The following is a 10882-nucleotide window of genomic DNA, read 5'->3' on the forward strand; positions in this document are numbered from 1 at the left end:
GCTCCAGCTTCCAGCGGCAGACCCCTGGCAGATGGGAGAGGACAATCTGCTGCCACCAAGCCCTGGCTTTGGAGATGGAATTTGCAGCGTGGAAGAGCTCTGCAACGACCTTGAGACAAAATGCCCCAGCTTGGCAGCTTGGGGGTTTTCAGGGGTGCTCTTGCAATAAACCCCTGCGAGGGTGTAAAAATAAATCAGTGCTGGTTCATCTCCCAGCAGGGCTTGCAGCTTTTAAGGATGGATCCCAGCTCCGAGCAGGAACAGGGGGAATGGGAGCGGAGGCTGCAGATGCAGAGCCTGGAGTCGTGCCGGTCGGTCCGTGGGACCGCGGAGCATCGGGCACCGGCTCAGTGGGGAGGTGCCTCCTGGAAATGTCTGCAGGGTTAAATGCCGCGGGGAAATGAGCTCTTTAAAGTGATGGGAATTGTTGGGATGAAAGGAAATGGGCGGCCAGCAGCTGGGGACACGGCTGGCCCGAGGAGGAGGCGGTGGCTCGACGGGCAGCGGGGCCACGCGGTGAGTTTTAGGGGCTGGGGTTGAACTCCCGGGGCTGGGAGCACCCAGCATCAGCCTCCTGAGGTGGTGGGCTCCATCACCCCGGGGTGTCACCCCGTGTCTCCTGGGTGCCAGAGCTCCCGGTGGGTGCCGTGAGTCCCTGGGGATGCCGCTGGCCGGGAGAGCGGGCCCTGGGGTGGGGGTGTCAGGCTGGGGGGGCACTGGACTGTGCGGCGCCAGGCCATGGTGTATCAATGGGGCACCGGGACACGGGGCATCAATAGGGGCATCAATGGGGGCATCAATGGGGCATCAATGGGGCATCAATGGGGCACCAATGGGGCGTCCCTGTAACCCGCGCCCGTCCCGACCAATCACCGCCGGGATTCCCGCACGCAGCGGGCCGCGCTGAGGGGCGGGGCTCCACCAGCCTGTCCCGCCCCCTCCGCCCTTCGCCCCTCCTCCTCCCCTTCCCTCTCCCTCTGATTGGCGCCCAGCCCAGCCCCAACCTTCCTTCTCGACCTATGAGAGCGCCGGAGAGGCGGCGAGGCCGGGCAGGGATTGGCGGTGGGGCCGGGCCAATGGGGGCGCGGCCGGCGGGGCCTATATAAGGCGGCGGCGGGGCGCGGGCGAGCGCAGCGCTCGGCGGAGCCGGTGGCGGGTGGGGGGCGGCGGCGCGGGCCCGACTGTTGCAGCGTCCCCTGCGGGCACCGACCGCGCCTCCGCCCCGCGGGAGCAGCCCTCAGAAACAGCTTTTCTGGGGAGGGGAGCTGGCCTTTTTTTCCCTTTTTTTTTTTTTTTTTTTGAAGTTTTCCTCACGTTTTTCCCCCCCTCCCCAACCCGGCACTTCCGGCTGGTTTCCGGGCCGTTTCCGGGTGACTCGGGCTCCTCTTCCGGTGTTGTTCCGCCTGGGGAGGGCGATGGCGGCGGCGGGGCCCGCTCCGGCCGCTTCGGAGCAGCGCGGAGGCCGCTTCAGCGTCCTGACGTGGGAGCAGGTGCAGCGGCTGGACCAGATCCTGGGCGAGGCCGTGCCCATCCACGGCCGCGGGAACTTCCCCACGCTCTCGGTGCGGCCCCGCACCATCGTCCAGGTGAGGCCCGGGCCGCGGGGAGGGTACGGGCCGCGCTCCGCCGCCTCTTGGACTCTGCCCCGCTGCCGCGGGGGTCAGGCAGAAAATAAAACTGCTGAGGCGGCGGCGAGCGGCCCGCCGGGCCCAGAGCCAGCCCGGGCCGGCCCCCGCCGCCTCCCCCCGCCGGGCTCAGGGCAGAGCTCCCGGCCGGGGCCCGGTCCCCCGGGGATGCGGGGGGGGGGGCGGCGGGGAGCCGGCCCCGGTTGCCCCGGGGGGCTCGGTGGGGGCTGGCTGGGGGCTCGGCCCCGGGGGGCTCGGTGGGGGCTGGCGGGGGGCTCGGCCCCGGTCGCCCCGGGGGGCTCGGTGGGGGCTGGCGGGGGGCTCGGGCGGGGGTGCCTGCTGCACGCCGCCTCGGTTCTGCCAGCGGTGGTAGCAGAAATGTGTAAAGCTGGAAGGAGCCTCTTGGAAACGGCCTTTTGCAGGAAACAAATAATCCCATGCGTTTCAAAATTCACGCCTGGTCCCTGGAGCTGCTGCAGCTCTGTGCCCCGGATCCTGCTTCGCTTCCTCCCACCCTCTGTTCCTCCTCCTTTTGAGTTGGTTTGGTGCCCCAAGAGCTGCGAAATGTGGGTGGCCGAAGCAAAGTGGCTTTTTTTGGAGCTGCTTCCATGAAATGGCTTCGTGCTGGTGGACATGTTGGGCTTGTGCGTTGCGAGAGGCAGTTATTAATTTAAAAGCTAGATCAAATGTCAGTGTCCTTTGATTCTCGTCACGCTGGCTGTGTCCTCCAGAGTCTGCCTAAGTCTTCATCTTGTTAAAGAGTTCCTGTTAGTTTAACCAGAAAGTAATAACTGTGTTTAATATTAAACTAACAATGTAGTTCAAATAAGCTGATGCATATTCATGTTTGGGAGGCAACTTCATTCCTCAGTAATGACTCATCAAATGTAAAATCGGGCATGTTAGCTTCTAATTAAAAAGGCTATTCGCAAAGCTAAAAGCAAACTGGCTTTCACAATAAACTAATCGCTAGGATTTTGAAGGCTCAGCTGCTTGAGAAATATTTCTACCTGAGCCTGGAAAATGAAAGGGTGACATTTGAAAGACACTCTGCTGTATGAAAGCCTCAGCCCATTTCAAATTCCTCGAGTTCCTGCTGCATCTGTTGAGGGCAGGAGTGCTGAATCTTGGCTGCTACAGCTTTAGACTGAGTGACAGATGAGAGCTACTGTCAGGACACCGTCCTTCGGGGTTGTGCAAGGCCAGCGAAGCTCGGGCGCGGTGCAGCATCAAATGTTCCACCGGTTATTACTGTTTAGTTCCACAACGCTGAAGCGATTCGGTGTCGGAGCTGCCGAAAAGGATGTTGCCACTAGCAACTTCAAACACGAAATAACTGAGGGCTGTAATTCTGACCAACCGCGCTGGCAGACCCTGTACTTAGGGCTGACTAATCTGAAACAAGTAACCTAAAAGGCAGTTATTTATTGCGTGCTCGTGTTTTTGTGGGAGGTGGGAAGCGGCAGGTCAGGATGCAGGCAGGGTTTGCTCGCGCCTGGCTGTCAGAGTCAATTATCTGAACCACACGTAACGTGAGCTGCTGTTTTGGGAAGCAGGTCAGCAGCTGCCTAACCCTCTAAATATCCATCCCTCTGGGAAAACGCATACCTGGACCCACCGGCTGCGGCCGGGGGGATGTGCTTCAGGTTGAGACTGGTAGGCTGAAGCCCGCTGTCCACGGGGAAGCAGCAAGCCTCTCTGCTCCCCAGTGCTCTGCAGGTTGGGGCTTTTTTTGGATGATTTGGGACAAGACTGACTTGAGCAGTTGGATTTCTCCCCACACACACGTTTCTGAATACATCTCACACAGGCGGACCTGTAAACCTGGGGAGCTCCAGTGAGCCTGAAGTTCGTGGGTGTGAAATGCTGCAGGTCCTGAGCTGTGCCCAGAAAGGGGTCAAGCAGATGTTCTTTGGGGCTAGAAATTAATCTGGAATGAGATCTTCTCCAAGCAGTGGTCCTAGCTTTGCATCTAACGCTTTTGTGACCTGTATCTTGTCTCTCTAAGCCTAATAGCACAAAACTCTTAACTCCACAAGTAGTGCTGGAGCCGTGCCTCGGGTGAGTGACTCCGGCAACTGATGGGTCAGCAGCCACTGCGCACCAGCAGCTCCCTTGGATCGACTGCCTGATATTTGTTCTACGCGGGGGCATAACCCGGTGCCTTTTTTTAGGAGTAAATTCAGTCTTCAGACTGTCACCCTTTTGAGAAGAGCTGCGTTCATGGCTGGATTGAGTGTGCTGGTGGGGACTTGGGACTTCCGATGGTGAATAGCTCACTGGTTTAACTGTTGCCTGACACGTGACTGTCGCCATTCGGTTGGCAAAGAGCCCAGGTACATTGCTAGCCTGAGCAGCCATGGCTCATGTCAGGGAGTAATAGGGGAAACACCCGCAGAGAAGCTGCATCATGAGACTTAACAACCTCCCAAGTTCAAAAACATTCATCGGTTTGTACCAAGATATCTTCTGTTTGCAAGGGCACCTCGGGGCAGCAGGAGCTCCCTGGTGTGGCCTCTTAGCTCGGTCACCGAGAGGTCCGTGACCCGCAAAGGGTTGCATACTGCAGTCCTTGACCTTTATGTATTGTTTCTTCTAAACCAAACTGGCGGAGGGGCAGTTTTACAGCTGCTGAGACTCGCTGAAGCTGCAATGCTCCGCTGTCCCCAAACTGTCTGCTCAGGGGCCATGTCAACCAAGCAGGGGTTTTGGCCCCTCTGATAAAGTTTAGAATTTTAGCGGTGCCTCTCTTGAACTAGGACAGCCTCGCAGGGCTGAGAATCCCAGTCAGACTGGCTTCTGGTGATAGAACTTGTCCATTTGTATCCCAAGCTTTGGCTCTTTCAAGCTCTAGCCTTGCTTCAAGCACCGGGTGAGCAGGCTGGCTTGCTGGGCCTCACAGGGCAGTGGGTAATTGCTAGAGAAACATGAAAGCAGGATGGGAGATGGGCAGAGCTTCTGGTGGAAGATGTGAACTTAATCTTCCTGGGATCTTTGAGCTCAGTTAAACTCAAATTATAAGCTGGTGTCCAGATAGTTTATTTTATGGTCTTGGGGTTATTTCAGCCTCCTGCATGTTAAGTAATCGGACAAGTGATTCAGCTTAGCTCTAAATGAACAAAGCTTTGGAGGTACCGGTGGGTGTGCCAGGACTGAGCAGGCAGCATTAAAATCACTGGAGTAACACCCGTAAGATGAAAGCTGCCTCTTGTGCTTGATAGCATGCCAAGTTCAGCATGAAGCTCTGACACACTGGAAATTGTTAGGATACACTTACTAGTTAGGACACGAACTTGCATATGCCTGGCTGGGGCTTTTGAGCAGTTCGCCAGATCTTGATTTGCCTTTAATGAATCTTGACAGGCAAAGGGGATGGCTAAAAGGAGTGAGCCACCCTGATTAAATCAACAGGGACTGCTGCAGACTGTGCTGCCGTCTTGTATTTGGAGTCCTTTTTGGATCAGCTGGTCTTAGCTTGGTGGCTGGAAAGGCTGGCTGCAGCCGTGGGGGGATGAAGGCGGCAGAGACCACCCCAAAGGATGGGTTTGGGTAACCTCTCTGCTTTGGGGGAGGAAGGAAGGGGAGAGCAAACAGCTGCACTGGAAGCAGAAACAGCTGCTCATGCGCAGTAAGAGCCCCTTAATGCAAGGGAATAAGTAAAGGAGAGCCACCCCCAGCAGCTGGCAAGACTCTGGATGCTTTCCAAAGTGACCTATTTCTGATGGATTAGCTTTTTATTTCACTGTCTTGCACTGGAGTGACCCATATAAGCACAGGGAGTGAATCCTGCTGCTGTAACCAGGCTGCTCCAAGAATGCTTTCTTGCTTCTCACTGACTCTTTGTATCGCAGGTTGTCCGTAGTCGCCTGGAGAAGAAAGGAATCGCAGTCCATAACGTAAGGTTGAATGGGTCGGCAGCTAGTCACGTCCTACATCAAGACAGTGGCTTGGGGTACAAAGACCTAGATCTCATCTTCGGTGTAGATCTCAAGACCGAAGATGTCTTCCAGCTTGTTAAAGATGTGGTCATGGACTGCCTTCTTGACTTCCTCCCAGAAGGTGTCAACAAAGACAAGATCACCCCCATGACTCTGAAGGAGGCGTACGTGCAGAAGCTCGTGAAGGTATGCAATGAAACCGACCGCTGGAGCCTCATATCGCTCTCCAACAACAGCGGGAAGAACGTGGAACTCAAATTTGTGGACTCTCTCAGGCGGCAGTTCGAGTTCAGCGTGGACTCCTTCCAGATCATCCTGGATTCGCTTCTGCTGTTTGGGGAGTGTTCAGAGAACCCCATGGCTGAGAACTTCCACCCCACGGTCACTGGGGAGAGCATGTACGGGGACTTTGAGGAGGCAATGGACCATCTCCGGAACAGGGTCATCGCCACAAGGAACCCGGAGGAGATCAGAGGTGGGGGGCTTCTGAAATACTGCAACCTCTTGGTGAGGGGGTTTAAGCCCAAATCGGAAGTGGATATGAAGGCACTACAGAGATACATGTGCTCCAGGTTTTTCATAGACTTCTCTGACATCGGCGAGCAGCAGAGGAAGCTGGAGTGCTACCTCCAGAGCCACTTTGTTGGGATGGAGAGCAAAAGATATGACTATTTGATGACCCTCCACAGGGTGGTCAATGAGAGCACAGTCTGCCTTATGGGACACGAAAGGAGGCAGACCCTGAACCTCATTGCCATGCTGGCCGTGAGAGTCCTGGCTGAGCAGAACATCATCCCCACGGTCACAAACGTTACCTGCTACTACCAGCCAGCTCCTTATGTCAGTGAAATAAACTTCAACTACTACGTCACCCACGTGCAGCCCTTCCTGCCTTGCAATCAGTCTTACCCGACGTGGCTTCCCTGTAACTGAGCCAGAACAAACTTCAGGGTCTGTCCTCCAAGGTACTTCCTTGCCTTGGGGAGGGTGGGGTCGGGGGCAAAAAAAAAAAAAAGACCTTTCTAGAACTGCAACAAAAGGAAACTTCCTGGACTCTTGCTTGAGTGTCTTGTTCCTCGGGTTGTTGGAACGAGGCCTGTCTGCTGTACACTGTGATGGGAAGTGCAGTGTTATGGGAACTCGGACGTTTACAGGAAGACTCGATTGCTTATTGAATTCTGGAGGCAATGGGGGAGGGGGGTGTGCGTGAGGGGAGATTGTAGAATTACGCTAAGGTAGAGCTGCACTGCCCTGAAATGGATCTGAATTGGGGGGTTGTTTTGGTTTTTTTTTCCAGTGCGGGAGGTGTTATGGGTGTGCAGACTTGTGGTTTCTGAAGATAGAAGCCAGAGTGGCTAATTCCTTTGAAGGACCAAAGAATCCTGTTTAAGTGCCTGTAACAATATAAACACAACTGTACTGTAAACCTTATTTTTTTTTGCAGGGGCTGACATCCCAAGAGCTTGAGTGGGGATGTCCAAAGAGGAAAAATGTTTCTGTTGGGGGGGGGGGGGGAGGTTGTAAGATCATTTCTAGTAACCTTGCTGAAGCAAGTATGGGATCGCAGGTTACATGTCGCTGAGGTTTTTTGGCATGGCTTGCTGCCTGTGAAGGACCAGCTGTAGCAAATGGCTGTCAAAGTGGAGTTGCATAAACAGGGGTGGGCTTTGGATGACTACCTGTAAATGCCTAAAACTGGGGGGACACCGGGGGGGCGGGGGGGGTGGGGGTGAGTGCATGGTGGAAAATGCTGTGCAGAGCTTTATGGAGAAAAGGCAGCAGGGACCTATATATGAATTTACTCCAGCTCCCGAGTCTGCAGTGCCAAAATGTAATCATGTACATAAATGATGAGGCAGAAGGTCTGTCCAGGAGCCTGCCCCAGGCTACCGTACCTAATCGTGTATTTTCTAGGGGAATTTGAAATGCTGCTTTTTTTTTTGGCATGCAAGTGTGGTTTTAATGCACAAAGCCAGAGGCCAGCTGGGTTATCTGGGAAGATGAGGCTTGTCCTTTGAAGCACAAACCAAGTAGTTCACTAGTCAGTTATCTCCAGCTGTTGCTGTGATGGGGGCTGGAGCCCGTGTCCTTCTAGGAGATAGACAGACCTCTTCCAGAGCCTAGCCTCCCGTGGCTGGAGATCTTCCCTCTGCCCTCAGGCAGGTCCTATCTTCAAAAGCAGCCTACTTCCAGCTACGTGATTCCACATGTGAGCCACTGATAGCATTTGAAATTCATTCTGTAGCTAGAGATGGAGCTTGGCGGGGGGGGGGAACGACGATGACGTTTGTGCAAAAGTCAGTTGGCCTTAGGAAAAAAAGTATGTCTGCTCTAAAGAAACCCTCTTGTGTCTTGAGGGTTTGGCTCTCTTAGTCAAACGTGGCTTTGAAGTTGTTGGGTGTCTAGAGCACAAACAGTCTTTCACTGAGGTGCCTGGATTGCCGTGCCCGTTCTCGTGAAACATCATCTCAGACCTAACTATGCACAGAGGGAGAGGTGGGCGAGCAAGCAGGTGCTCCCTAGAGATGCTGCTCTGGGAACACCGTGACTTCATGGTGCTTCCCCTGAGGCTGACATACTTGAGTTATCTTTACTAACTTGTTTTTTTTGTTTTGTTTTTGTGACAAAACTGTAATAGCTGGGCAGATTGAACACTCTAATAAAGACTAGATCCTTGGAATGTGTATAGCCAGATTGCTACCTTTTTTGGGGTAGGGGCGATGTGGAGTGGGCGTAAGGGGTGGGGGGAGTGATGTGGGGGCTCTTGCACTTAACATGAACTAACCAATTTGAAATTGGTCCAGCTTTTGCTGCTTATCCAGTCAGAGGTGAAGAAGTGTCACTAACGATGTAGTTATTACAGGTTTAATTGCCTTCCCGTAGAACAGCTTTGCCTTCACTGACAAGGCTGGCGTGAGACTCTGCCGCAGCCCGGTAACTCCCTGGTGCCCAGAGCCTAATCCCTGTGGTGGGAGCTTGAGATTTTTCCAGTGCAAGGTAAAACTGGTTTAAGGGCTGCTTTTGAGATCCTAAGTATGCTGCCTTCATGGCTTCAAGGGAAGATAATTTTTTTCTTGCATCTTAAACTTCAGATGAACATAGATGACATGTAGCATGCTCTTTTTTACAGGCTGCTTACCCTCTACCCACAGACACATAGACGCACTAAACTGAGATTCCCTCCTTCCCTTTAAGATGTCAAAAAGATTCCCTACAGCCAACAGCTTGACAGGGCAACTTATGTTGAGATTGCACTTTTGATTTACGGAGTGTGTGTGGTGGGACTCTTGTGAATGGGTTGAATCTGAATTTTTCTAGACCTTGCAGTGATACTGTGCTGCCTCCTGTGAGGGGGCAATTGGAAGATTCCAGTAGCTTGAATGGCACTTGATTTTGTTTTAAATGTTTTTTTTTTCCTACACCTGTATCACTTGTCATGCGATGGGCTTGACATAGACTCACTAGATTCTTTAGAATCTGTTACAAATAAATACAGTGTATTCAAATTTGTTGGATTTTTTTTTATTTGCTTGTCCATCTGGGTAGCGTGGTATTGAGATGGCTGACCCTACTCCCACCAAGAACCAGGCTCTGAACCAACCAGTCACCTCGAGAGGAGCGAGATCCTGGTTCTGGACCCGGCCGAAGGCTGCTCATACGTCAGGCTGCTTAGCCCCTCGAACCGAAGCAGCTACGGAGCCTGGGAAGCGCGTAGCTGTTGGCAGGTCACTCCGGCGGCTGAGGGAGGTTTCTATTTTTAACGCTGTTCTTTAGTGTTGTGCGTCTTCCCTTTTCCTGGTGGCTCCTCAAGCTGCTGGTGGGGGAGGGTGGCCCGGTGTGGCAGCCTGCTCGGTGTCGGTGGTGATCTGAGGTCCCTTGTCTTGGGGACAGGGCTGGGAGGCTCTCGCTGCTGCTGCTCCTGGCTTTCCACGCTTCATTCTTGTCTGCTGATGGTCACGAACAGCAAAAGGATGCTTGAGTAATTAAGACTTGCTTATTTTGTGTAGCCGACCCACCTGCAGGGTGGTTCCTCTTGGAAAGGGGAGGGTGAGAGGCTCTGAAAGGTTTATCTCCCAAAAGAGAAAGTTTATCTCCCAAAAAAAGCTTGGATCTGCTGATGTTCAGGCCAGATGCCTGTGTGATGGCTGGAGGCTGGCTGCCTGTAGCTGGGTGCAAGCTCCTCCAACTCTGGCTGCTCTCCAGCCTAAGATGAAGTTTCACTTCCCCCTGTCAAGCTACAGGCAGTTCTGGTTCCACTGCAAGCAACAGTCGAGCTGACGATGTGCCAGTCCCTCTTTGGGACAAACTTGCTGGCTCTGCATCTCCAAATTTTTACGGTCCAGGGCCAAGCTTCCCTCTGACAACGGGTCAGGACTGTTCTTGCTGGGCTGGCACCATGTAAGACCGTGTCCTTATTGCCCGCTCGGGCAGGACTCTGCTCTCCAGCACTGATTTCTCTCTCAACCCGCCGGCAGCGAGGTGGGATGCTTGCCTCTTGCTGGCATGCAACCCAGCACGCAGCTCCTGCCTTCCCCGAGCGCCTCGTGGGTGGGAGTGGCTCTAAAATATCTGCTTAGGTTGTCAGCTGTCTTCTCGGTGCCAGTGGTCGGTCCTGCCGATGGCTGTTGATGCTCTGGTGAATAAGCTGCCTCTGGATTTGTGATCCTGAGCAGAGCAGCAAAAGCCCTGACAGAGACGGCTTGTCATTGTTGGAGCGGATCAGACTATACAAAAGGATGTTCGTGGAAAGTACTAGTTGTGATCAGAAAGGAGCTATCAATGTTTACAGCTCAGATTTGGATCCCTCTTTTGTTAATTGTCGAATAAAAAAAACCCACATATATTTTCTCACAGCATGTAGTCTGTCATTATTTTTTCGCTTTGAACAGAGGGTGATGGACGAGTCAGGATGTGCCTGAGTATCTGGTGGATGAGATTTGGGCTCTGTGATGGGTGCGTTGGTGTGTGCCAGGTGTCCGAGTGCTTCTCTTGGCCTTGGCTCTAGAGCTTTGCTCCTAGGAAAGATGCGTTGGGGTGCCTGTGGCTCTGCCCCAGCCATTCCCTATTTTTAGACTGCCGGTGTTATGCCCATGGCAGACTGGTCTGGGTTATGCCGGCAGTGCCTGGCTCAGGTGACTGAAGTTGGGAGCGGAGAAGCCCACGCTGTGCGAGCACGGCAGTACGGTGTGGCACGTGCCCTGCAGCACCTCTGCAAAGGGCTGGTGGGAGATCGATGCCTTGAGACGAGCCCAAAAATATTCAGTGGTGTTTCAGGCGAGATCATTTCCCAGGGCTTTGCGGTGTGGCGTTTACATCTGC

The 10882-nt window shown here is 53.8% G+C and overlaps 1 protein-coding gene across 4 annotated transcripts; it reads left to right on the forward strand.

The window, feature by feature from the left end:
- Positions 1-1415: 1415 nt before the first annotated feature.
- On the forward strand, positions 1416-10391 carry LOC104035720 (terminal nucleotidyltransferase 5B). 4 transcript variants are annotated; one of them, XR_012831672.1, is made up of 4 exons: positions 1416-1586; positions 5477-6528; positions 8418-8560; positions 9110-10391. XR_012831672.1 is itself a non-coding variant. In XM_075721946.1 (3 exons), the coding sequence occupies exons 1-2, from the start codon at positions 1416-1418 to the stop codon at positions 6494-6496; spliced, it is 1191 nt and encodes a 396-aa protein (XP_075578061.1). In that variant the 3' UTR covers positions 6497-6528; positions 8418-9045. The 4 variants fall into 4 exon arrangements, 2 of the variants coding, with proteins under 2 accessions (XP_075578061.1, XP_075578063.1); XR_012831671.1 differs by lacking the exon at positions 9110-10391 and adding an exon at positions 8694-9045; XM_075721946.1 differs by lacking the exon at positions 9110-10391 and having other exon boundaries at positions 8418-9045.
- The last annotated feature ends 491 nt before the right edge of the window (positions 10392-10882 follow it).

This window comes from Pelecanus crispus, chromosome 16 (assembly GCF_030463565.1).
Source record: "Pelecanus crispus isolate bPelCri1 chromosome 16, bPelCri1.pri, whole genome shotgun sequence".
In the NCBI taxonomy this organism is placed as follows: domain Eukaryota; kingdom Metazoa; phylum Chordata; class Aves; order Pelecaniformes; family Pelecanidae; genus Pelecanus; species Pelecanus crispus.

What these genes read in the sequence shown, in the direction of transcription:
- LOC104035720 (XM_075721946.1), top strand. Translation starts at nt 1,416, where the DNA reads ATGGCGGCGGCGGGGCCCGCTCCGGCCGCTTCGGAGCAGCGCGGAGGC. An exon ending in GGCCCCGCACCATCGTCCAG is followed by an intron (nt 1,587 to 5,476) that starts GTGAGGCCCGGG and finishes TTTGTATCGCAG; the next exon opens with GTTGTCCGTAGTCGCCTGGA.